Source organism: Poeciliopsis prolifica, unplaced genomic scaffold, assembly GCF_027474105.1.
Source record: "Poeciliopsis prolifica strain line A6 unplaced genomic scaffold, Auburn_PproV2 SCAFFOLD007, whole genome shotgun sequence".
NCBI lineage: Eukaryota > Metazoa > Chordata > Actinopteri > Cyprinodontiformes > Poeciliidae > Poeciliopsis > Poeciliopsis prolifica.
In genome coordinates, this window is record NW_026562382.1 from 12541520 (window position 1) to 12566971 (window position 25452).

General features: G+C 38.1%; 1 protein-coding gene across 9 annotated transcripts in view; it reads right to left on the reverse strand.

Annotated features, from left to right (window-relative positions):
• Positions 1-946: 946 nt before the first annotated feature.
• fmnl2a (formin-like 2a) overlaps positions 947-25452 on the reverse strand; it is a 60336-nt gene continuing 35830 nt past the window's right edge. Inside the window, exons 6-28 of one of the 9 annotated variants that reach the window (XM_055032120.1) lie at positions 24601-24756; positions 20811-20919; positions 20545-20621; positions 18609-18702; positions 17454-17528; positions 16195-16305; positions 15830-15979; positions 15280-15381; positions 14672-14993; positions 14328-14522; positions 13782-13802; positions 12652-12776; positions 12362-12564; positions 11537-11771; positions 11387-11455; positions 11220-11300; positions 11002-11131; positions 10755-10918; positions 10558-10659; positions 10045-10140; positions 9642-9765; positions 7142-7262; positions 4720-4822 (exon numbers count right to left, since the gene is read on the reverse strand). In XM_055032120.1, coding sequence (XP_054888095.1) covers positions 7171-7262; positions 9642-9765; positions 10045-10140; positions 10558-10659; positions 10755-10918; positions 11002-11131; positions 11220-11300; positions 11387-11455; positions 11537-11771; positions 12362-12564; positions 12652-12776; positions 13782-13802; positions 14328-14522; positions 14672-14993; positions 15280-15381; positions 15830-15979; positions 16195-16305; positions 17454-17528; positions 18609-18702; positions 20545-20621; positions 20811-20919; positions 24601-24756 — 2833 coding nt within the window. In that variant the 3' untranslated portion in view covers positions 4720-4822; positions 7142-7170. Of the gene's footprint in view, positions 5275-7141; positions 7263-9641; positions 9766-10044; positions 10141-10557; positions 10660-10754; positions 10919-11001; positions 11132-11219; positions 11301-11386; positions 11456-11536; positions 11772-12361; positions 12565-12651; positions 12777-13781; positions 13803-14327; positions 14523-14671; positions 14994-15279; positions 15382-15829; positions 15980-16194; positions 16306-17453; positions 17529-18608; positions 18703-20544; positions 20622-20810; positions 20920-22718; positions 22778-24600; positions 24757-25452 lie in introns of those variants that run through there. The other 8 variants (XM_055032119.1, XM_055032124.1, XM_055032118.1 and 5 more) reach the window with 8 other exon arrangements.

Consider the following 25452-nt stretch of genomic DNA (forward strand, 5'->3'; position numbering starts at 1 on the left):
TTGCTATTTTATTTTGTGGTTTTACAGGTGCACTTGATGAAGCTCTGGATTATATCAAGGAGTTGGAGGCCAGACTTCAAAAAGTGGATTGGTGACCATGAATGGGTCACCTCTTAACCAATCAGTGCCCTGAAAAAAATAACAGTGAAGGTTGCTTTCTTTACCCAGTTACACTTTTGGCTAATAGACAATCAACACTAATTAGCTCAGTTTGTTCCGTCAGAAGCTTTATTCATCATGGGTATAGAGCGCAAAAAAACATCTCCAGAGAAGATGAATATGATGAAAATTAACTTGGACTCCTCCCACTGGCCTCAAAAATAGTCATAATTAAACTTCAGCAGTATAACTGCATTAAAGATTAGCGGATGCTACTTCCGTTTTGCGTTTTTAAGGCTGGATTATTCCTACAGTCTTAAACTATAAATCACATCATTTAACTTTATGTACGAGTCCCTACGATGCCACCTACTGGCCAACCACTGTAAATGCAAAATGTCACTACATCCAAATATATTGCTACTAAAATAAAATTGATAGTGGCTCCTGTTTTAAGTTCTGATTTTCTATTGGGAGGCGGGAGCCTAGAATCATTGCCCACTAAATAAGAGATTATGTTTTGTCATTGGCATTTGTGACACTTTTTTTCTTTGTTTTACTGTGACTTTTTATATTCAGATTTTTATCAGCAGCTAGCTTTGCTTTCAAATTGTTTTTGTGGGTCAATTTGTGGCTTTCCACGTAATATGGCCTATTAATTTAGACTTTTTGTAAGGCTGAAGTAGTTTGTAAAAACAAACAAAAAAAAAACGACATCTTACAGAAAGTGCCACCAATAGAAACTGTTTTCATACAATCAATTACCTAAATTACTTAATTGTGAACTTTGTGATCTTCATTACAAAATACCTGGCTGCGGGAATAAAACGTCAAAATTTGCAACAAATCCACAACACACAACCCTTTATTCAGTGTAAATAGTTCTTTATATATCTTGAAAATCTCTTATCACCTATTGAATGATATAAAAACAGGGTTATTTAGAACTGAGACCGGTCTACAATACATTTGTAGTGAGAGGAGAAATTGCCAGTACCACCCAGTTGGAAGCATCATGTAATTAAACACAGTGAAGCTGAGAGGAAAAAAAAACAAGCAGAATAGCACTATCTTTAACAGGACGCAGTATCGCTCTGTCAGTTCATTACAGGCCAACTAATAGTTTTGATGGTTAGTGTGGCCATTCAGCTGAAATGTGTTAATGCTTTTATATCAGAGCATTTAGTGATGCACCTGCAACCCAAACAAACGTAATGATCCCGTGCCTTCTGTGCAACAGTGAAATATTCTGATTAAAACATACTATTGTGGATTTATGCCTGCATTTGGCTTATTTAAATACACAAAAACTGAAAAAAAACAACAACAACAAAACTATAAGTTAAAATAACATTCAAAGTTGTATAGCACAAGGCAAAGAATACTTGTTTTAACAATATGTACATTATTAACCATCTGACAAAGTAAGTAAAAAAAAATGTAGAAAAATATCTGTACAGGAAAATTTTGTGTGGTCATGCCTTTAATGACAAACACACAATATGAAAAGCTTTAATGGTTTGTTTCAGTGGTTAAATACTATACATTAAAAATACAGTAAAGTGAGAAGACAGTAGCAACTTATTGTTCAGTTGTATCAAGTTTTACTAAAGTCATTATGTGGGGTAGTTTAAGAACATCGTAAGAGTTATGTTGGCTTAGGCTTGTTTAGTTCTCATACGTTGTTCCCAAAATCACAGAAAAGGCTGTTGATTTAAAACTAAAGCAAATATTTAAATTGAAGTTGAAGTAGGAACAGTTTTCAGTTAAAAACTACAAAATCTGATTATTTTTCATTGAATATACCAGCAAATATGTGGTGTCTTGCAAAAGTGTTTGTATCCCATTCTGATTTTAAACAATAGATCAACACAAATTAGTGCTCATTTGTGGAATTGGAAAAAAAAGAAAACTGAAGTGGGCTCGACAAATTTCAGTGACAATCGGCCGACAGCTCCAAGAGCGTGTAATGCGTTGGGCATTACACTAAGGAAATGAGGATGGCAGGGTCAGTGGAGAGCACTGGAGTTGAGCCTTTTTTCATTCAGTATCAACAACAGAAAGAGAAAAAGGCCAGAAGAAATGATAAAGCTGATAATTGAAATGAGGTTGATAGTTTGAATTTATCATGTGATTAATTGATTTATTTTTCATTGCCTAATTACAACTTGCACTTGTTCCTGAATCAAGTTGGTTTTAGTGACTCGGTTTAGTCCCAAGGATGTTGTTTTACATATAGTTTTGGGCTAAAAACAACCTATAAAACATTCCCTACTCTTTCTTCCCCAGAATCAAACATCATAGCTATTTACAACCATTCTTGTTTATTTTGAGACCTCATCTATGACATGCGGCTCTAGATCAAAGAACACCTGAGGCTATAAATGCTTGTGTTTCAGAACACCAGTTCATATTCAACCAACTCTTTGAAACTCAGCACTGTTTCATCACAAGAATTTTCACGATGGCGGAAATGCTAGTCGGCTTGTGTTTTCCTCTTGGTTTTGGCATCGGTTATGTTGTTACAACTGGAATGAGGAAATTATGTGATCAACTATTTCCTGGTGGAGAAGACGAAAGAGGTACCTCTCAGGAAAAGAACACTCCATCTGAGTACGATGTTTTCGGCTGGGGAGGTTTGCTTCTCAGATAACGATATTTGTGATTCTTATCTTTCTGATCTGTCTGGTTATGATGATTTTGATTCTTTCCTTTTCAACCCTTCCTTGAATGAAATGCAAACCTACCCGGCTGGGGAAGTTTGCTTTTCTATTTATGATGAGTTTGACTCTTTCCTATTTGATCCAAACCTCCCCCGGCTGGGGAGGTTTGCTTCTCCAGTAGTGATGAGTTCGATCCTCTTCCTTTCGATCCTTCCCCGGCTGGGGAAGTTTACTCGTCTGGAAACATCGTCATCGATTCTCTTTCTTTCTATCCTTCCCCTGCTGGGGAAGTTTTCTCTGAAGCAGCGACCATCAAGAAAGAAGACGTAAGCTTGGTTCTACAGAAAATGACATCTGGTGACAGTATCGTTGAAGAAAGCGCAGTTTCATTACAAGATCTTTCTGAAAACAAGACGGATACTTTTCTTGAGGAAAGAGAAAATGTGTTTTTTCTCCTAAAAATGGGAGCCATTGGTGTTGGTATTATTTGATTTGTGTTTATTTGGCATTCCCTATCTTATTGTCTATCATGGTGTTTTTTTCTTCTGTCTTTTTCTTTGTTGTGTCCTTTGTTTTTATGTCATGGTCTTTGTGAATGAAAGAATTACATTATCTAATTCTACAGAAAATGTTTTTTATGTCCTTAAACTCTACATATGGAAGCTATTGTTTTTAATATTATTTTATTTATGTATATTTGGCACTCCCTGGCTTATTGTCTACTATAATGGTTTTTTTCTTTTGTCTTTTTCTTTTTTCTGTCCTTTGTTATAGTGTAATGTTTCTTTGTGGATGAAGGAATTACATTTTCTAAATAAATGTGTTTTATCACCAAAAAGCTATATATGGGAACCACTGTTAATATTATTTTGTTTGCGCTCATATAGCACTCTTTGGGGTATTTTGTACTATGGTGTTATTTTCTTTTTTACTTCTCTTTTTATTTTTATCTATATTGATTCTCAAGAAAGCATCACTTACATAGTCCTAGGCATCTACATCACAAAATCAACTCCAACATTTGAAAGAAGGTGCACAAGTAGATTGTTGCCTTATGACAGTCAAATCAAAAATGCAACTACATTCCTTGAGAAAGATTATAAGGTAAGGAGTAAAGGAGAGTGTTATTTTCATGTGCCAGAGGCACATGAAAATAAGTGCATGCCACACTTTTTAAGTCAATTTCTTTTCTAAAACCATGATTTAGTGTCCTTCAAATATTCACCACTTTGTGTTGATCTATAACATAAATTCCAAATAAAAACAAAAAGTTTAAGCAGTACAAATACTTTTGCCAGGCGCTATAGAAAGTACGTAGATGTCGGCAATAAATACAGTTCACATTAGAGTGGTCTATTTTTTTCAGCATATTTTAACTTTTTTTTAAACATATTTTAGTAAAAATATAGTCTTAAATACATTTTGCTCACTTTCCTCATGCCAGCTCACCCCGATTTATTAAAAGAAGAATGAGATGATTAAAAAACGTTTGTGGGGAATGAACGAGAGCACCGGAATGTGTCAAAAGTCAAGAAACAGAGGAAAGGGGCAAAAACTTCCAGTACATTCTAAGGTAGCTTTTCCAGGATAACTGTTTCACATGGCTCCTAAGGCCACTGCATGTCCAGTTTTATATCTTAACATTAAAGCCAACTCAAGTTGTATTGCTTATGGGTACCGGGGGACTGGAGTTATAATTAAAACATTCACACAGAAGACAAAAAAAGATCACAAAACAAAAAAAGTTCAGGCACTTGGCTTGATTTCTACCCTAAATTCGGTCCCAAACACGTCTCAGTCCTTCATTGTGTGATATTAGCACATTTATAGTCCTCTCGTTATTTGCTACAAACACCCGATATCCTTCGTTCTGCATTGGACTTTCCTTCCCACCGTCCATCCACGTTCCTCTCCTCCCATCCTCTCCTGCACATCCTCTGTTTCCCCTCGTCACATGACCACTTCTCCATTGTTCATCGGCCGCAGGTTCTGATCGTCGTAGCGCCTTCTGACGCTCCTCCGCACGGCGTCCGCTCGCCTGTAAGGCTGATTCCTCAAATCTGGCGGAAGCGGGGAAAGGACGGGATAGAAGAGCGTTAAGTCAGGGGATCATGTCAATGTTTGGGTCTTTCATGTGCCCACCCACAAGTTCAAGAGTGCTGGTAGCCTAACTTTTCAAAGCAGCATGAGATCTAAGCACACAGAATAAAACAAGTCTGGCTGAGATGGTTTATGAAACCAGAAACTTTTCATACATCTTGTGAATCCAAGATGCATATATGTTTAATAAAAGATTGAAGAAACAACTAAAGAAAGCAAGACTTCTTATATTCAGGCTAAACAGATGGATAAGAGGAACCTAAACAAACAAAAAATCTGAAGCAGGAAGGGAGGTAATAAAGAAATGCTTGCCAGGTTTGGGCCACATCCACCACTACAGGGGTGCTACTGGAGGACTTCCTTACCCTCAAGTAGACATTTGGAAATTTAGTAATATTATTCTTCTTTAGTTCTGGATGAAGAAAAGACAAAATGAAGGTTAAAAATAAAAGGAAGACGTGGGCTGACTGGTGCATGTCAGCTCAACATGTGCACTTTGGCTTTGCAAACTGCTGGAGCAAGGCAGAGAGGCTGCAGGAAGAGAGGCTCAGAGGACAGAGCTGGAGGATGTTAACTGGTTCAACTGCACAGGATGACGGAAGCTTGTTTCATTTCTGTTGCTAGACCCAAACTGCTTTAGCAAAGTGGCTACCAGCGTATAAGGAGACAAGCTCATTTCAAACTTCCAGTTAGGAGTGACTGTAAACAATAAAGAATGGCTCCAAACATACAGGCCAGTTGTTATATTTAGCAGAACCAGCACCAAAACCCAACCAAAGCATGCACTCAGCCAAGCATACACTCACTAACAGCATTATGCAGCACAGAACATGGTTCCAGGACAGTTAGTGCACACAGTTTTACCAAGACAGCATGCAGAATGTACAGCGTCTTACAAAAGTCTTTCCATCCAAATGTATATCAACATTTTCTCATTACAACCACAAACTTTATTATCTTGGGATTTTTTGCAATGAACCAGCAAAAAGTAGTGAAGTGGAAACCGTAATGCAAATCCTATTAGTACTTCACCACAAGCCATTTAACAAAAAACCAACTCACAATCCTGCTGGTGGAACATGGTAGGATGTTCCACCTACCACGATTTTCTTCATACTGCCCTGGACTATCCTGGTGTGTCCACGTTGTCTGGACAACAGTTTTTTGTTTGGGGAGCCATTACAAGATCATGCACCGTGACAGCAGCTAGCACATATGGCAAGCCGTCCACACTTCTGCCATGTTCTTGGCTATCGCCCATTTCTTATGGCTTGCTTTCAATAATTTATTTGCTCTTAATCTTCGACAAAAGAAAAATGTATAAATAGTATAACTGGAATCTTTTTAGGGTTATTAGAGTACAGAGGACTGAATATATATGCAGGCCACACATTTCAGGCTTTCCTTATAGAGGAAAAATCTAATTAAATCTGTTATTTTTATTCCACTTCAAAACTGGATTCTACTTAGTGCAAGTCTATTCCATAAAATCCCCCCAGAGTACATTCAAGTTTGTGGATGTAATGTCAAAAAGTACAATCAAAGGAAATGAATTAAAATACTTTTGCAAGGCACAGTAAGAGCACAGAAACTTTCTGACTGAAGAATGAGCCGTCAGGAGCGAGGGCAAGCTAACTACAAGAGCAAGAGTGCATTGTGGGAAAGCAGCAAGGTTAAAACAAACAGCATGCAACAAACTGTATAAACAGCGGTGATGACATGTGATAAATTAACACACACAATGATTTATCATTAAAACTTTGGAGCACACAAACAAGCAAGTGATAATGCCACAGGCACTTACATGTAATAGTATTAGTCATACCTGAGGTGTACATATATGAATACTGTATGTAGTACTGGATATGCAAACTGAGCCGCAACCTGCTGACCATGTTAGATGGATGGCCAGCAGATGGCAGCACACAACCTGACCTGAGTGACGCTAACTGAGGGGAAAAGTTCACTCCGTGGGATGCTGATCTTTCTGTGACATTATGGTCTGCTGTGGTGGGTAAAATGATGATGAAAAATACTGAATACATGCAGGTGAGCCGAGAAAACCAGTTCCCAAAACACACTGTCATGCTTAAGAAATATGAAAATCTACACAACACACACTCAAGCTTCAGTGAGCGTGTGTGTGTGTGTGTGTGTGTCCCTGGGAAACCACCGTGTCCACAGTGTGGGAGTGTAAACGGTTAAGAGGGGGTCGGTGGGAGTGAAGAGGCATGCAAGAAAGGGAAGAACATAAAGAAGAAACGTTTTGTTCCAGCAACCTTTAAGAAGAGACAGAGATCTACAAGCTTTAGTAATGGTACTCCTCATTGAGAGCGGGCTCGCAGAAGAACCGAGACCCGCGCTTGGCTGTGCGGGCGGTAAAGGGCACGGTCTTCAGCACTGCATTGAGACGACAGGGAGAATAGCCAGGACACAAATCAAGACAAACACGGCATGAGAAAAGCAGGTCTTCTCCGCTGGATGGAGCAACGGTTAGCACTGAGCAAGAACCCAGCTACAGGAGAAATGAGTTTGGAAGCCAACTCTACAACCCCATTTTTATTTTGCTAATTACTTAAACCGCACAGATTATAAAACAACATATCAGAGACTCAAACTGAGTAATTAGTATTATTTAAAGATGCAGTCCCGTGTAAAAGCAGGCAAATGTTGTTGTAATTATTTTAACGTGATCTTGTTTAACAGTTTTCCAGACCTGATGAATATTTAAAGTTCTCAAAGTTTGGCTGTTTTTCCCTGTTTTTAAACTTTGTTTTTAGTTCAGTAACTAACTATTTCCATTTGCACTGAGCCAGTTCTGGTTCTGCTGGAGGTTTCTTCCTGCTAAGGGGAAGTTTTTTTTTTTTCCTTCGTGCTGTTGCTACATGCATTGTCATTATGAGTGATTGCTGCACAGTCAATAATGCAATTATCCAATATTATATGGCAATAGGAGTGAATTCTGCAAATCAATAACTTGATGCAATTTGGTGGGTAACTTTAAATAGCAAACTTAAGATTTGAATGATGAACTTAACTCGACTGCACTGTCTGATAATGAGATTAAATTGGAATGTATGTAAATCACTTTACTTTCTATTGCTTGGAGAGTGCCTGTGGAGAATATCTGTTGTGAATTAGAACTAAATAGATAAAATGAAGGGTACAGAATCAATATTTGTAAAAAAAATAAAATAAAAAAAGTACTACGCTAATTTCACAAGTGTACATAAAAGTGGCTTTTTTCAAATGCTGCATTTTTAATAACCGATAGAAAGCCTGGCGATCTATTGATCAGGATCACATTAAAGAATCACAAGCTCTGACCCCTGGAATCAAGATGCATTGAAATTTGGGATTGCTGTTTAAAACTTCTGCACATTACTGTGCAATCACTAAGAATACACTAAAAAAAACTGAACATTGTGAAAGTTTAACATGTAAATGTAAATGGACATTCCCACAATGTTTTCAGAGGGAACTGAAAACATTTCCCAGTGAAACAATTGAAGCAACAAAGTTTTACTTTAAGTGAAACGCATTCCCATGTGTGGTGCATTAGGTGTTTTAGCTATTCATTTATTTTGATACTTTTTGTATAAAAATGTTTGCACACAGACTAGTTTATCATCTTTACTCTATAAAAATCTAATCTGTTCCAATATGGATGCAGAAAATAGAACTGCACCTGACCCATTCCTTTTGAGAGAAGAACGATAGTTAAACTAAACTGTTGGAAAACCCAAAAACATTTCAAGGTCTTCATTTTTATCCATGACTTTTTTAAAAATTTTGTCAACATGCTTACATTTAGAAATTAAGCGACAAACTGTGATAAGTAAATTATTTTTGGAAAAGCTCATACATTGCAATAGTACTTTAAATGACCGAATTTGTTAAAAGGGCTTGTTATATAAATGCATTACATTTAAAAACAAAGAAAAATATAAAAAAACATTTTTAGAATATGTGTTCTTTGTTCATATCCTTGTGTTGTTTTTTTCTTTCCATCTTCAAGTGAAGTGGAATTGTGTCAAAGATTGTGTTGGCCTGAATCCATTTTGGTTTTCAAATAATATCTTTGTGCTGATTTATTCTTTGTAGATGCACTTTGTAGATGCACTGATCTGAGATGTTGTGACAGATCTATTTTGTAGAACGCTGACCTACCAGTTTTAGAAACATAAAATTGATTTTGAAAACTAAAACAGGATTCAGTATACTTTTGTTTTCCTTTTCTAAAGTAAAAATGATTTTCTCAAAACAAAAGGTACACAGTTAAAGGACTGTCACTCTCTGCATGCTTGAAACAAAAATGCTTCATGTTATGTGACAGAAAAAAAAAAAGCTCAACTCCAATCTCTGGCTGTCTGCTTGATGTGTATCTAGTTATTAGAAAAAACACCTATCATTAATAATTAATAATTGTTCTTCAGACTTCACCACAGGAAGTTTAATGTCTCCTTGTTATGAAAGTAAAATAAAATTATTTTCTAGTTTTGACTGACATTCGGAGACAGCCCACATACCCACATACAGTTGGTGTTATAAAGCAAAGGTGAAGAAGTTAACATAAGTCATTATTATCAGGCACCTTTCAGTCGAGAAGCACTGAACCAACTGCCTCAATTGGCTACAAGTTGAACTTCAAAAAGAGTTGAAATCATTGTGTTAGTTGGCTTAGAAATTTTCTTTGTTTCAAGCTGAAGTGACTCTTCATGCAGAGTATTAAACATGTGTGATTGACTGCAGGCTGCAGCTTGAATCTGGTGATGTTACCCGTGATAATGTCCTCAATGGCGCCGTCTTTGCCCTCGTAGACGTGACGGCTGTCCTTCACCTGCTTCCTCCTGAGCTCCTGGATCAGCTCCTGCTGCTGCCGCTTGCTTTTATGGGAGGGAGACTGCGGGAACACGCACACAACAAGGTTCACCACCAACAAGCTTCTTCTCCCACATCACATCCCTTCCTCATGCAAGTTAATTGAACAGTCACTGATCCTGACTGTTGTTCCTCAGCAGGGAGTCTTGCTGTTGGAGCTAAATACAACCGTGCCCAGCAGGCGGCCTGCGCTCGACTAATCCTCCAGATCGGAATCTGGAGGAAGTGGAGCAAGATTCCCTTCTGGTCATTGTGATCCTCAGTGGAGGGAGCAAAGGAGTTCAAAGAAAGATTAACTCACCTTCTGGTCTTCCTCCATCATAGCCTCTTGTTCTAGAAGTTTCTCCATCATGAGCTGCTCCTGCCGTTTCTTGTGCTCATTGTCCTCCTCCGCTTGCTGATGAGTCACCAATTTATTTTCATTATAAATAAAAGAAAAAAACATTTACAAATTAATTTCTTACCCTAGGTATTTTTGATTTAATCAGTACAGGAAAACCATTAACAGCTTTTTTTTCATCCAGTATTTTAGTGATCTGCATAAATGAGCATTTTCTAAATTAAATTAATTTTAAGCTCTCCAGGGGGCGCAATTGACCTTTTCTCAGATGCTGTACATTTTTATTTGCAAATTAGTTTAAGCTCAAATCAAACTTATGTTTCTATGTTATTTTTTGAAGAAAGTTGAACAAAAGTACACACATTTTTAGATTTCATTGGTGAAAAACATTTATCCCTTTTCCTTCACCACGCAAATTTGTTTTACTATTAGCTCGAATTCTAATAAAACCATTGAAGTTTCCGACCAACTCACCCTGTAAGCTTTCACAAATCGCACAAACACTGGGAAGAAAACAGACGGCGGCGTTGTCTTCGAGTTCTCTCCGAAGAACTTCACAGCCTCATCAAAGGCGTCCTTTTTTTGAAGATGGAGAAACAAAATGCAGCTTCAGCGATGAAATATTTAAACAATCGCTGAGAGAAAGATTTTTCTCCGTTATTCAGTGTTACCTGTGCAATTTTGGCATCATCCTGCAATTTTTTCAGCTTGCTCTCATTGTGTGTGATGAAGTCTTTCAGCATGGTGTTGTGACCGTGCATGCTGTACTCTCTCCTGGTCAGCTCCATGCCTCTCTGCAGCTCCTTAACATCCAGCAGGACGTTCTCCAGCGACACTGTGAGCACATGGAGAACGTTACACCACAGGATTGCATAAAACATGGAATTGTTTGATTAATAGATGAAAGGTGATGCCCACCTGCTGCTGCCTTTTCAACATAGTGCAACTCATTGTGGAACAGAGACACTTGTGGGTATTTCTCTTTGACCACGTTGGCGATGTAGTGCAGCAAGGTCATTTTCCGGTCCGTTGACTTTGTATCAAGAAGCTGAGGGGGGAAAAAAATAGAAATATTATATTTTAACAAAAGAAAAAGTTAGGACGTGTAACTTAAACCGTCTTTAAAACCAGCTTACCAAATCTAAACTCTGCAGCTTGAATCCATACACTGCTCCTCTTTTGCTGCTGTTCATGTAATTTCCAAGTGCCAAAATAATCTGCAGTATAAGTAAACAGGGATCACAAACTAAACCCTATGTCTGCAGGACAGCATACTCTGCTAACACTAAATTTTTCCAGTTACCTCTAAAATCTTCTTTAACTTCTGAGATGACTTGATGGACACAGATGCCGCAATGACGGCATGAAGTTGCTGCAGAGAAGCAAAGTTTGACACATCAATTTCACGACTCATCAACAAACGACAAATATCGAGTCATACTCTCTTAATCACCGGCGTGAGCATCTGCACGCTTTCGCTGAAGTTTCCGATGAAGGCCATGATGGTCATCTTCTGCATGAGCCGCTCGATCTTGCTGAACTGCATCATGAAGCGGTCCTCGTCAGTCAGGCTCTCCAGAGGCTTGCGCTCCTTCTCGAACTGTCGCAGGATTTTGACCTCATTCTCGGTGGGCTGGAAGCGCATCAGGCACTCCACAAAATCTACCGGAAGAGTCCGCAGGTCGAATCTAAAGGAGATATGGAGACGAGGAACCCGCCGCATAGAAGCAAGAGGTTACATTTAGTAAAATGTAACACATCTACACTTTAATCCAGACATTTTGTTTTGTATCTGATTTCCAACTGTTAGTTGTAGCTTACTATTTATATTTTTTCTGTTACAGCTCTGAGTTGAATTTGTCATCTTTTAATGATGTTATTTCTTTTTGCTCATTTTTATTTTAATCTTAAAATATGTACGTTTTGTCTGATTACATCACATTCACAAGATAAAGCAGATGTTATGATAAAAAGTTACCCTGTACCAAAGTGGCCTTTTTTTTTTTTTTACCAAATATATCTTTACTAAAAAACGACTACTTTTTACTTGTATTAGAAATATATTGAAGTAATTTTGAACTGAATGATGGATTAACTGTGGAAATCTAAACATTTATTTTCATCCCAAATTTTCTTTTTTTCATACTTTTTCTGAAAGAAGAATGGATTTTTAAAGACTGCACATGAACCCTTTTATATGCTTTGTCATTTCACTAATACTGCTTCTAAATCAGATAAATGCAAAATAAACAAACACAAGCAAATGTTGGAGGCTTACAGCTGAATGGCTTTGCAGATCTCCTCGGTCGTCTTGCCCACTTTCCTCAGTGTGATCGCCAGGTTCTTTGCCCTGTTGGAGTCCAGCAGGGCCACCTTGTTGGGTCCCCTGTGAGTGACCTTCTGCTTGCTCGTGGTGAGGTCGATGGTTGGGCCCTGAGCTTTAGTCTTAAACATCTCCTCAAACTCATCAACATTCAGGTCCTAAAAGACACCAAAGATGTAATTTTTTTTTCATTAGGAAAGGAAGCAGGTCGAAATAGAGAGCCTGTTCTGAGGGCGGGAATTCACCTCGAGTATCCTCTCGTCATCGATCTCATTGAAGACGGTCCCGTTGATCTGATTTGGTTTCAGGGCTACCCAGTTGAAGACAGGCATGCGGAACTTTGTCTTGATGGGTTTCTTGATCTTAACAGCTAAATGACACAAAGAGAAATTAAAAATATGTCTTGATTGACTGTAAGGGCCCATGAAAATGCAGCCACACACATGCAGGAGCAGGGGGATCTGTAACAAGAAACATCTGATTTCTGAAAACATTCATTTTGAACACTTCAAATGTTTTAGCAGAGAACACAAATGTCCATCAATTAAAACAGGATGGCTTCCTTCTTCTCTTTATTCAAGCTGAGCCTCCTGCCTCCTGGCAGAGGAATAAGGCCAAAGGCTATATCTGTTCACTAAATTGTGCATATGGTCCAGGATTACTCGCCAGGCCTGGGGTCAAACTATTTGTTGTGCAGATTAAAGCTATTTGTAGCGACAAGAGCTGCTCCATTGAAGCGGAACGTTGAGGCGGCGTCCTGCATCAGGGTACCGACAAGGTGTCAGCAGCAACGCAGTGAGAGATAAGGCCATCATGGGAAAGGCAAACAGCATTCCGGCTGCAGACGATTTCTATCAACTTAACCATCTGCATGCCACAGCAGCTCAATGAGTATCTGCATGCAACAAACTTGTTTTTAAGATTGTGACACGTCATTCATACAAAACGGTCAAAGCACTACAGTCAAGAGTGAAGATAAACCATTCACAAGTTTTGAATGTGGTATTTTGTTTTTTAAAAGGGTTCACAGTGGATCTTTCACTTGTCTCACTGTGTACATTCAGGAGTATCTACATTTTTCAAACTCTTAGTATTTCATTGAGCAACTGGAAGGAAAATCAAGCATTTTTTCAGTTTTTTGTCTTCTCAAATAAAAATATGCGAGCTTTGCATTTTTCTACACTTCAGAGTCAGTGCTTTGTACAACCACCTCTTCCTGAAATTACAGCTAAAAGTAATTTCAGCAGTGGTGTCTCTACCTGCTGGATACCACATTTAAAACCAATGAGAAACCACTACAGGGGAAAATACATGTATGACATGGTTAATGGTGTGGGGGGAAAACACGACATTAAACTCGACAGCAAGAACCTACAGAAAAGCTTGATGGGTCCCTCTGGTTGGCGGGGAAAGAAAACAATTCAAAGATGGGTTAGCATAACGACCAGGAACAGTGACGATGTTTATATGAGTAAATACTACAGACACCACAGGTGAGAACATCATTAATCTAAGGCAAGAGTTTTCAACTCAGGTTTCAGTTTTCACAGGATAACAAAGTCGGCTTACTCATATACATGTATATGTAGCAGCAACAAGACACCCACATGTACATGCAGATCTTACAGGTTCATCTGCATACTGAGTTTATTCAAAGTGTCATTGTGATTTAACCTAAACACACCTAAAGCTGTAATTGTGGGACGCACCAATTAAAAAAAAACAACAAAAAAACAAACAAACCCTAAAAGAAATTAGACATCTAACTTAAGACTTAACAGTTCAGAGAGGGGGTAATTTAGGAGACAAAATGTTTTAATTTAATCTTTAACTTAAGAGTCCAATAAAGCTCATAAATCTTAAATTCCTGTTAATGTAACCAAAAAAAAGATAAGAAAACCACAGGATAAATTAACCTCACCTGCCAATCCTGAATTCATGATCACAGTGGGCGTCCCACTTCCGGGAAGCGGGGGCGCCATAGGTGGAGGTGGAGGAGGCAGAGGGGCAGAAATCTCTGACGGAAACCCGGGGGGCGGTAATGGCGGTGGAGGAGGTGGCGGCGGTGGAGGTGCGGCAGCTGCAGTGGGAATTTCCATCGATGGTCCATTTGGCACTGGGAGAGACAACGAGAGATTAACATGAACCATTTGTTTTCTTCAAACATTTTTAAGGACGCAAAATATCCTTAAATCTTGATTTTTTTCTAAACCACTTTTATTCATTTGGGTTGTCAATATATTGTTGATTATATTATAAACCTACATTGCCCATTGACTGGTGGCGGAGGAGGTGGAGGAGGGGGAGCAGGTACAGAAGACATGCCTCCTACAACTCCTGCATTGTTCTGACAGGCAGCCGTCCCGTTTGCCCCCACTGTGGTACCCGGCAGACCCTCCACACCGGGCAGCGAAGAAGGCAGGATTGAGATGTCTCCATCTCCTTTCTTCTGGATCCGGATGGTTCCCTGCTTTTCCAGCTCGTGGATCTTCTTCTCCAGCTTACTCTGGCGCTGGATGGCCTCATCCTTCTCCTTAAGCATCAGCCTCAGCGAGTGAATCTGCGAGGTGGAGTCTTTGTAGACTTCCTGCATGGGGTAGGAAAGGGAAAATGAAGAGCTAGAGATATTCGGAAGTAATAGTAGTGTGCTATTTATAATCTAATGCAGCAGTGAAAAAGTGTAAAATGTATGCATCATGTTCTTTCCATTTTTTTTGTGTTAGCCTATTAAAATACAAGTGGGTTGTGGTTGTGACCTAAGGCTATCAATCCTTTTGCAGGGAAACGTAACAGTGGATGCACCATATTTCCAACAAGTAATGAAGATTTAAGTAAAACAAAAAACAAAAACAAAGTTGGGAGTAAGAACTGACTTTGATGCCTTCAAGTTCCTTGTTCCTCGTCATCAGCTGTTTTTCCAGCTCCACAATCTTGGCCATAGCTTCATTCTCCATGTCTTGCAGCTTCTCTGTCATCTATCAGAGTGAAAGGGGGCAAAGGTCACAGATGAACATGATGCAGAGACAATATCTAACTCAAAAAAGGTCATGGAGGGCAGTGATGTAATGCATTGATTGTGTTCCTATCTTCATAAGTTAGACATTTTCAGGAGATTAATCTTTTGCAGATACATCAGTTTGCTATGACAGAAAACATTATAATGAGCATTTAACCTTTTACAGTAGAGGGGAACATCAGATCATGGAGAAAATTTATGCAAAATGTCAGAGCATTAATTCAAGATTTACTGCGTCGTTCAGTACTGACTCAAAGACAATCCTGAACGACTTTACATTGCACAAATTGACATCGGAGCAAATAAAAATGTTAGTGCAAGTTACAAAAAAGGTATGTATAATAAATACTTAAATGAATGTTGATTTTTTATATATATATATTAAAATAACACTTGTGGGTCCTCACATGCGACATGTTCTCCTCCAGCTCCTCCACTCGCTCCAGGGCAGCATTTTTGGTCTCTGCATCCTCAAGTAGCGCTCCAACATCAAACACGTTATCCAAGTAGGCCTGGATCTGAACCTGGAGCTTATCGCTCTCTGTATGTTTCAGTTTCTGTTAAACAGGCACAAAATAGTGATTAAAGTCCACTTTCTTTCCCAAGGCATGCACCAATCACAATGTATGAAGGTTTGTTAAAAAAAAAACAGAAAAGCCGTTATTGATGGCTTCTCTACGGTGGACATCTCAGGGGTGCAGTAGTTGTAGCAGGAACTGTGGACTTTTAGCTGGGAACACTCAGAAGGAGTTCTGTGTAAATCTCAACTCACATCCAAATAGTCGTCCAAGCCCAGCTTGGTGAAGTCGTACTGTAGGTGAACTCTAAAGTTCATGTCCTCCACTGAGTGCACAACAATGTTGATGAACTGCATACATGCAACCTGAAGAACGTAAAGAGACAGCATTTTTTATTAGCAGAGATAAGTTAAAATTGAATACATATAATGCTACACAATTTGATTTATGCTCAATATTCTGATTTCCGGTGGAGGATTCTGGCAGCATAATAAAGCTGAGTGAAAGTAGCACACATGGTATTACACTTTCAAGACAAGTATGCCTAATATAATCTCATTGATGAAAATAAGAAAGCTACTATCATTCACATATTTTGACAAATTTTGTTGTGGTCCGTTAAATATGTATAAGGTTCTGAAAATAAATTCACACTTTATAACAGATACCGACTCTCCAAGGGAAAGAAAAAAGATTGTACTTTGCAGTTGAAAACATTTTTGGCATGCCTGTGTCAATACTTGTACAACCCCCATTTACCAATAAGAAAGTACTTTGCATTCTCCTATAACACTGTACAGGATAAGATGATACATTAATATGTCAACAGATCTACTGACAAATCATCTCTCTTGCAGATTCTTGCTGCTTTTTATTGCAAAAAGTCCATGAACTCCAACAAGTTTGGATGCAAATATTCTGTCCTATGATGCTGAAGTGGAACAGGTAAATAATACAATAATTATGTCAGTAAGAGATCAATCAATCGAAGATAAATAAATATGAACTGTGTGCAGCTTCCTATTCTGCTGTCATCATTTAGGTTAGTGACGCAACAACAAGTTCTACCAGCTGTGGTATTTCTGTAAGCGATGGAGACAAACTTGCCAGGGGTCTGGCAGACAGACACAACACTGACTGGTTTTCATTTCATCAGTCAGGCTGGACTCTTACAAATACAAAGACAGCTAAATGTTTATCTCAAAATTGTAAAGAAAGGTTTTTTTATCGTTCAATGTTTATTCAAAAGTTTAGTCTAACAAGAGGGTATCTGCAGAGTTGTTCAAAATGTTTAAATAGGTGTAGGTGTGAACATTTTTTTATTTTAATTACGTCAATATCTGTTCTCCTTATTGATTTTTGTGGACCAGTCTCCATGATATATGCATGACATTGGATTCACTAGACAGTTTTACATAAAAATAAATTAATCATATTTACAGGCTGTTATATTTTTGTTTATGGTTATCTAATACTTATGCATCTGCATAATAACGAGTTTATTTTAATTCACCATGAAGTCAATGTTGTTGTCTTCATTCTTGAAGTACTCCATAAGCTTCTCAAACCGCTGCGACTCCACGCATACCTGCAACACAAAAAAAGTGCATAAAATTAGTGACCTTATTATGAAACCATAATCATAAAAATAACTAAAAAGAGTAAAAAGTAAGAAGACTCAAAATTTCAGCAGTTGCTGCATCATATGAACCACCAGTATAGGTGGAAAATGCCTTTAAAACAAAATGTTTACTGCTGATCTAAATTATTCAAACACACCTGCTTTAATCCTATTTACAGCAAACACTGTATACTTTTTGAAAACTTCATCCCCGATATAAAGTGTTTTTGTGGCAAAAAGCCTATTTAAAATAGAACTTGACATCAAGAAAGATGTAAAAATGGGGTAGAGTGATGTTTGGCTGATCAGAAAGGTCACTAGGAGGGTAGAGAGGCAGACTGGGAGAGAGTATAATAAAGAATTCAGTAGAAATAGGAAGCATGATTATTTAAAAACCTCAAGCTTCTGCCTGCAGCCAGTTCTTTGTAGCAGCAAATCATTTACACTAAAGTAAAGCTAACTGTGCTGCCTAATTGTAAAAAAAAAATTAAAAAATCTTCCAAAATCTGTGACCCTGCTGCTGTGGTTTCACACCATCAGAAACATTTCTCAGCCTCCATCTCATTAGGTGAACTCTTCTTTCCCACTAATGCCACCGTCGCTGAAAGCGCCACACTCAATATTTAATTCAGAGGTGTAAATATTACATAAACTGTGCTCGCTCTATGCTCATAAGATGTTTGCTACAAAATGAGATTGTGGTTAGCCCCTAGTTCTCTCCCTGGCAGCCAGGATACCTCCCTTCAGACAGCCACAGGTCAGGAAGGCTATCTTGAACATCTGTCGCTGTGCTTTTCTGAGCTTTGATGCGTCTGACGAATCTTGTTAACACGCACAGAGTGGTTTTGTCTGATGGGTGCCTGTGGGTCATCCAGTGCTACCCAGACAAACCGGTATCTCTGAACCCTTTGAAGCAATGCCAAGGGGGAATCTGCTGGGGAAGCATTCCTCCAGGGCCATGATTGTTTGAAACGACACAGTTAGAATGAAAAGACTTAAGGGTCTCCCTAAAGAACACTCGTTTACCATTCTCTATGCTGGCCATACCTCCTTGAAGTTGTCAAAGGCAGAGAGAATAATTTCATGGCCTCCTCTCACGAGACAAACTGCCGCTAGAAGCTCCAACACCAGAGCTTTGGTTCTGTAAACCACAAAGAAAGTTATGGCATGAGAGGTTAGTAAATGGCATTTGCCAGCAGAGAAGCAAATATAAAACTTAAAGTGTAAAGTCAGTACCATTAACTAAATATCATAATAACCCCTCATCAACAACACTGCAGTGCCTTGCAAAGTACTATAAATTTTTTCCACACTCATGCTGCAACCACAAACCTGTTTTTATTCTGAATTTATAATATATAACAACACAAATTAGTGGATAAATTTGAATTGGAAGGATGTTTTTCTTTTTTATCTGCAAGTAAAAGTCTAACTTTAAAGCAGAGTTAAGAAAAAATACATTTTCTGAGAGTGGTAAGATTATATTACTCTGTGCGAAAAAACTATTGTACGTCACACTATATACACTATCCTAATCAAGAGCTATTGTCCAGTAAAACATTAATTATTTGACAATTTGTTCGACTGTGAAACTGTGGGGAAGCTTTTCTTCAACAAGAACAGGAAAATGGGTCAGAGTTGATGAGAAAACAGATGGGAGGCAAATGCAGAGCAATACTGGAAGAAAATCTGTAACAGACTGCATGAAGATGGCCGACTAAAGTGAAGGTTAAACCCTAAAACTACTTGTGGGGCAAAAAATAAGAACACAAAATTTAGAATATTGTGATGATATTGGTTTACAAAAACATTCTCGTCTTTCCTCAGTAGCAGGAATTTGGGTCAGTCGTCCATTAAAGAGCTTTCTGCATTTGGCCAAATTTAATGCATTTTTAAAAACTGATCTGCATCAACTACATGTGCTGCAGGGCAGATTTATATCATTTTTTAGTTGTAATCTGGGACTGAACAATATAATTCGGAGTGCTACAAATGGCCCTGGGCCGTACTCTGAGCACTTCAGGTTTAGCTCAAAGCATATTCATGACAATAACCTAAATTTAATCCAGAATCTGTGCAGGGAGACAATCATACTGAAATCAAGCTGTTTTGCAAAGAAGAATGGATAAAAATTACATATTCTACAGCTGTAATTGGAATGAATAATGTTTTTATACAGAATTGATTCAGGGAGGCTTAATACAAATTGGCGCCACACATTGTAGCCTTTCATTTGTAAAATAATAATCATTTCCCTTTCATCTCGAAAGTATGCTCTACCTGGCATTGCCATCACATAAAACCCCAATAAAATAAACATCGTGGTCGTAATGTGACAACGTGTTTAAGAGTTCAAAGTAGTGTTAATACTTTTGCAAGGCTATGTTGATTATACCAGAACCATCAAATCATCAACATGTCATTTGTTGACTTTCAATATGTTTGTGTTGTTTTCATTTTACTGATGCAAGATTTATTTGCCTGAAGGAAAGAATATGTGACATGTGATGCAAAGAGGTTTCACATAAACTTTTCAGGACATCCTGTAACCTTTGGGCATTGTTTGAGAACACATGCATCAATCCATCCACACACACACATGCAGGCACGCACACAGCAGAGGCTTTCCCGGAGTGATATCTTTATGCATCTGTCTGTGTAGAGGAGTTTGCTGGTAGAGCTTTTTATCTTCCTTCCTTCCTGATGGATGTGTCTCAGAGCAATAAATGCACTTGTACAAAGCGACACAGACAATACTCTGAAACTAGGGTTGTAATTTTACAAAAAAATGAAATTTAAACTGAGAATACTGCAGTAAGAAATTTAACTGCTTAAAAATAAACTAGCAGTCACAACAAAAATATTTGGAAGAAAAGAACAAATTTTATTCACTATTATTTTTAACTATCTGCAAGGTGTTGCCAACTTTCACTTTGATTAATCAACAACAATTACATTTTTATGACTTCTTCCTTGATCTTACCGTGGATTTTTATTGTTGAGACTTAGTGCAATTTCGTTCACAGCATGCGGGTGTGACATGACCATGTTGAAGCCATACTGCAACACAAATATAATGGAGACAAAGACAAATAACAGATTAAAAACAGGGCAGCCTTTAAATATTATTGTACATGATAAATAAGGTATGGAGGGACAGCAGGGGAGCAAATTGAATTTAGCTTCAAATAGATGGTTGTTCTTCAGCCTGAAAGGTCATGTAGTCCCTGTAGATAAAAGAAAGCTTACCTGATAGTTCATGATGGCACGTAGGCACATGATACAAACATGGACGTCGTCCTTTTTACAGACAAGTCTGGAGTTTTTCAGTGTTCTCCTGCTCGGCAGTGTGCTGCAGCTATAAAACAAACAAAAAGAAAAGACTGAAGAAAAATTGCTAAAAAAGGGAAAACAGTGCATGTGTTTCTAAACGGAGTGTCAAGTTGGTTTGTGTCTGAACACGTGTGAAAAGCCTGGATAAGCAAGAGAGCAGATGCTATTTGTTAGTGAGAACAGTAACCCAGCGATTTGTTCATATAGAGAGACTGTTAAAGTGCCAAGCCACTTTACAATACCACAAACAAAGGCTATATGATCTACTGCCACACACAGGGGCCACAAGATGGCTGCTTTGTTTTAGCTTGATGTCCTTCACTTATATATCAATCACAGCTAACATAATAGCAGCCAGTCATTTGCATGCAGCACGGTGACTGTGCAACTTTACGAGGACAAAAAACAAAAACAAGGCTGCGACGACGCAAGTCCTGATCCAGTTCAAGTAAAACTGTTTATTTGCAAACTTTACAATCACAAGTTTCAATTTCCAAGTCCAACTTCAGTAGAAAAACATTTCTTCAGGCGACAGTTAGACATGTTGATTCTTGTCAGACTCCCTGCCTGGAAGTGAAAATTATCGAGTCACAGCAGAGTTTTTTTAAGAAGGAGGCAGCAGATTTCGGAGGAAGATGGTTAATACGTCATCTTAAAGCCTGCTCTAACACATAAGCATTGTGTGTTAGAGTTGAGGAAAAAGTACCTTACAAAACCAAATAATCAAAATCACAGCTGCATATTGGACAAGTTACCCAAAATAATACAGAGGAATAAAAAAAAGAGGGAAAGTGGAACTAAGAACAAGGATAAATTCACAGGAAATGAATGTGCTTTGACATGTCCGAAAGAGTCTTTGTTCTCTGTTCTACTGAGCAAATTTATACCTGACAGAAAAGAATAAATAAAAAAGGGAATAACTGCACCAAAATAAAAACCAATTCAATTGGCTGTTGTGCTAACAGACTTCTGTTCATAATGAAGGTGAAAGCAGAGCACAGTCAAAACATTAGTAATTCATATTGAAGACATTCAAAGCCACGTACTAATCTCATAAAGCAGAACATCAACTTTGACAGTTGGTTTTAACTGGAATTGAACTGAAAGACGTAAGGAGGAAATTATGAATCATGTCAAAACAAGTGTGTAAAAGACATAACTGTATGTGTCGAATCCAATTGAGGTTTAGAAACAAACGATAAATCTATCCACTATATAGGTGACACATTGTTGGAACATAACCGCAGCTTTCTTACACCAGTTGACTCTGTGTTGGAGCAACATAGTAAAGTTGCACTGCACAATACTCCTGCTATGATAAAATATACGTTGCTCCCAAGAAAATGAGAGCGCTGGATCAGAAACGTAACTGCTGAGAGATCTAAGTGAAACGTCATCACAAAAATAATGTAGAAAATGTCAGATATAGAAATGGCATCACTTTACTTTAGACATGGCAACACAGTAGCTGTAAACTTCAATGTATTGAACTGAGATTCAATAAAGGCTTATATGCAAATGACTGAGAGCCAAAAAAATGACATGCGAACCAGACAAATTAATGAACGAGGTGAATGTGCTTTATGAAAAATCTGATTCATGTTCTGGAGAAGGACAAAAAAGTTTGAGCAGAAAAGATTTTTAGATTTTTGTGAGATCAAGTCAAAAATATTTGTATTTTCAACAATGTAGACTATATTGAGAAATAACAGTTTGATTTGTGCCACATGGAAAAGCCAAACACTAGAACTACACTACAAACTATAAGATACAGGGCTAAGATGTCTACATATTGCTAGCAATCACCTAACTCCTCGGACATACCGTCTCATCTGAGAACACTTTGGACAGTTCAACGAACCCGGCATCCTACAAGAGGCAATTTAAAGAAAGCAAAACTTAGTTTGGCTTTAATAAACCATCATTTTAATACTACCTAAAAAGCAAAGGCATATTCTCTTTCTTCATCAAAATACAGAAACAGTTCTAGAAGCGATCTATAGTAGCCATTTGAGAATCTAGGCTAAGTTCTGCACAGGAATGTCATTCAAGGAGTAACACAAGCAGCACACAAACAGACAATGAGCGCAGAACAAGCCATTTATTCCAAGAGAAGCAGAGCTCAGTCACAGGAGAATGAGGAGGATTAGGAGGAGGGAGCAGGTTGGGAGTACAAATAATTCACTTTCCTGACAGAAACAGCCGGTCAAATAAACCAGACAGCTCTAACAGGGAGGTAAAAAATACAATAAGGAAAGGGTTCTGTGTGTGGGGATGTATATGTGAGCGGCAGTCTGTGGACGCAGCATGTTGTGTGTTTATGTGTGCGTCTTAAGAGGGAACAGGAAAGTGGTGACCTGCCTGCTGTCGAAGAGTGGCGGACAAAAGAGCAGATGACTACTGATGAAGACGGGGACAAAAACAGAAGAGACAGTCAAGACAGCTGAAGACACTGACTATTTTCACATACTGAACATACTCCAAAGCAGTGACACAAAAGAACCAGCACCATTTACTTAACTGACTGGGACAAGAAAAATAAAGCACCAGAATGAAGTGGTGGAAGGTTTTGTAGGTAGCTGACCGAGATTCTAGCAATTGATATTTGAATTATGTCATGTTAAAAAGCAAACTTCACATTACTTCTTGCCAATGTTTTTTGTGACAGTCCAACAGAAAGCATAAGATAAATGTTTAAAAAGTCTGTCTCTGAATGTGCAATTCTGGTAGAAACTGTCACAAAAGACTTCAATGTATTTGCAGCAACAGATAATTTTACAACACATCTACTCATATCCAACATATCTAGAAGATAGAGTCCATACTTCATATTTTTACTAACTACTCTGTTGATCTATTACACAAATACCAGTAAAGTAGATTGTTTGTTGGATTAATATAAGAACATTTCAGGAAGTTTAAGGGGGGAAAACTTCTGCAAGGCAGAAGTTAGGCTCATCTTTGTCTAACAGACTTGAATTAATAGTTGTAATAAAGTGTGTAAAATATGCCTTATTATATATAAATATTACATATGTGCATGTCACACTGACACAAAACAATTCACTGTGCATTGCCTAAATATTCTTTTCGTGCAAAGGTCTCAAAAGTTCATGTGGCCCTTGACTCAGTAATGCTCTTTGTGTACGAAGTGCTCAGGTAAACCTCTTCAAATCAAGGATTAGAGGCAACAGACGTCAATACGACTTCTGTACTGAGAGAATAAAGCCATGGCAGCGAGATAAGAGAAATGATGCATAAACGAGTTGGATTTGTGCTCCAAAGTATATATTAGCCAGGACCATGTGAATAAACAGCAATGAAATCCTGTGTACTGAGGATTTGGAGTTAGTTTGGTGTTTATAAATATTGCCCCTGGAAGAAAAATGACCTACAAAAAGATTTAGTGTGTCGCCTGAAATATTGTCAGTCATGTGTCATAATCATGAGTCTGGCCAGCAAAAAACAAAAATCCAGACAAAAAGATTTTTTTCCCCTTCCATGTGTTTTAAGCCATTTAAAGACTTAGAGACCCCATGACTACACAAAGAGGCAGCTGAGGCGTCATAAGAAACGTGTGACTTTTCAAAATAATCACACTGCTTAAGCCAATTGCTGAAAACAGAAAATGGGGAAGGAACACAGTTGCAGGGTAACTTTATCACCAGGAGCTAAATGTAGAAACGCATAGTGATGTGTGTAGTACCGTAACGTGGAATGCCGCCCGCCCCGAGTGATGCCGTTCCCCGTGATGTGGGCTGGCAGGGTACCCCCTCCATGCAGGTCCTCTATAGACCGGCCCCAGGTCTTGGACTTGTCCATCATAACATCTGTATTGTTTTCCAAGCAGTCACCATCATAACTGGAAAAAGAGACAGAGTTGAGTCAACAAGCTGCACAAAACCTTTCCAATTGTGAAAAACACTTTATTTTGCAATTATTTAACTACAATTCAGGACCACCCAGAGACTTGCTATACTTTGGTTGAAGCAGCAGATTTATTCCCTAAATGTTACCAGATTTAGAAAAAAAAACACACACAAAAAAAACTGCTTTGTTCAATGTCAGTGCTGTTGCTGACTAGTTCAAAAGAAGTAAAAAGCTGTCAATGAAGCCAGTATTTTTCAGCAAAAAGTTTTACTATGCATATTTTTTGGTTATCTGTTGTTTTTAGAGCTGTAAACTCTGAATGGTGATCACTCAAGCATAACACTAGCAGCATCAGAGTCTTTTCTGTAGTATGTCTAATTTAATGGCTTTCATTTTATCTTCTTTTATCGTTCACATTTTCCCCTTTGGCATATTTGTTCTTCTTTTTTACTTTCCTTTTTAGTATCAGATAATTTTGATAGTGTAAAAGCTTGTGGCAAGAACTTTTGAAGGAAAACAGCATTCCAATAGTTTTAGTAAAACTATACGAACGCAGTCTTATTCTAACACCTATGATGCCTTTTGTCATTTTCCAATATCTTTGTGCCAAAAATTGACACACAGCAAAAAAAACTAAACTAAACAAAAAAAAAAAACATTATTGTACATCAGCATTTTTTCAGATTTT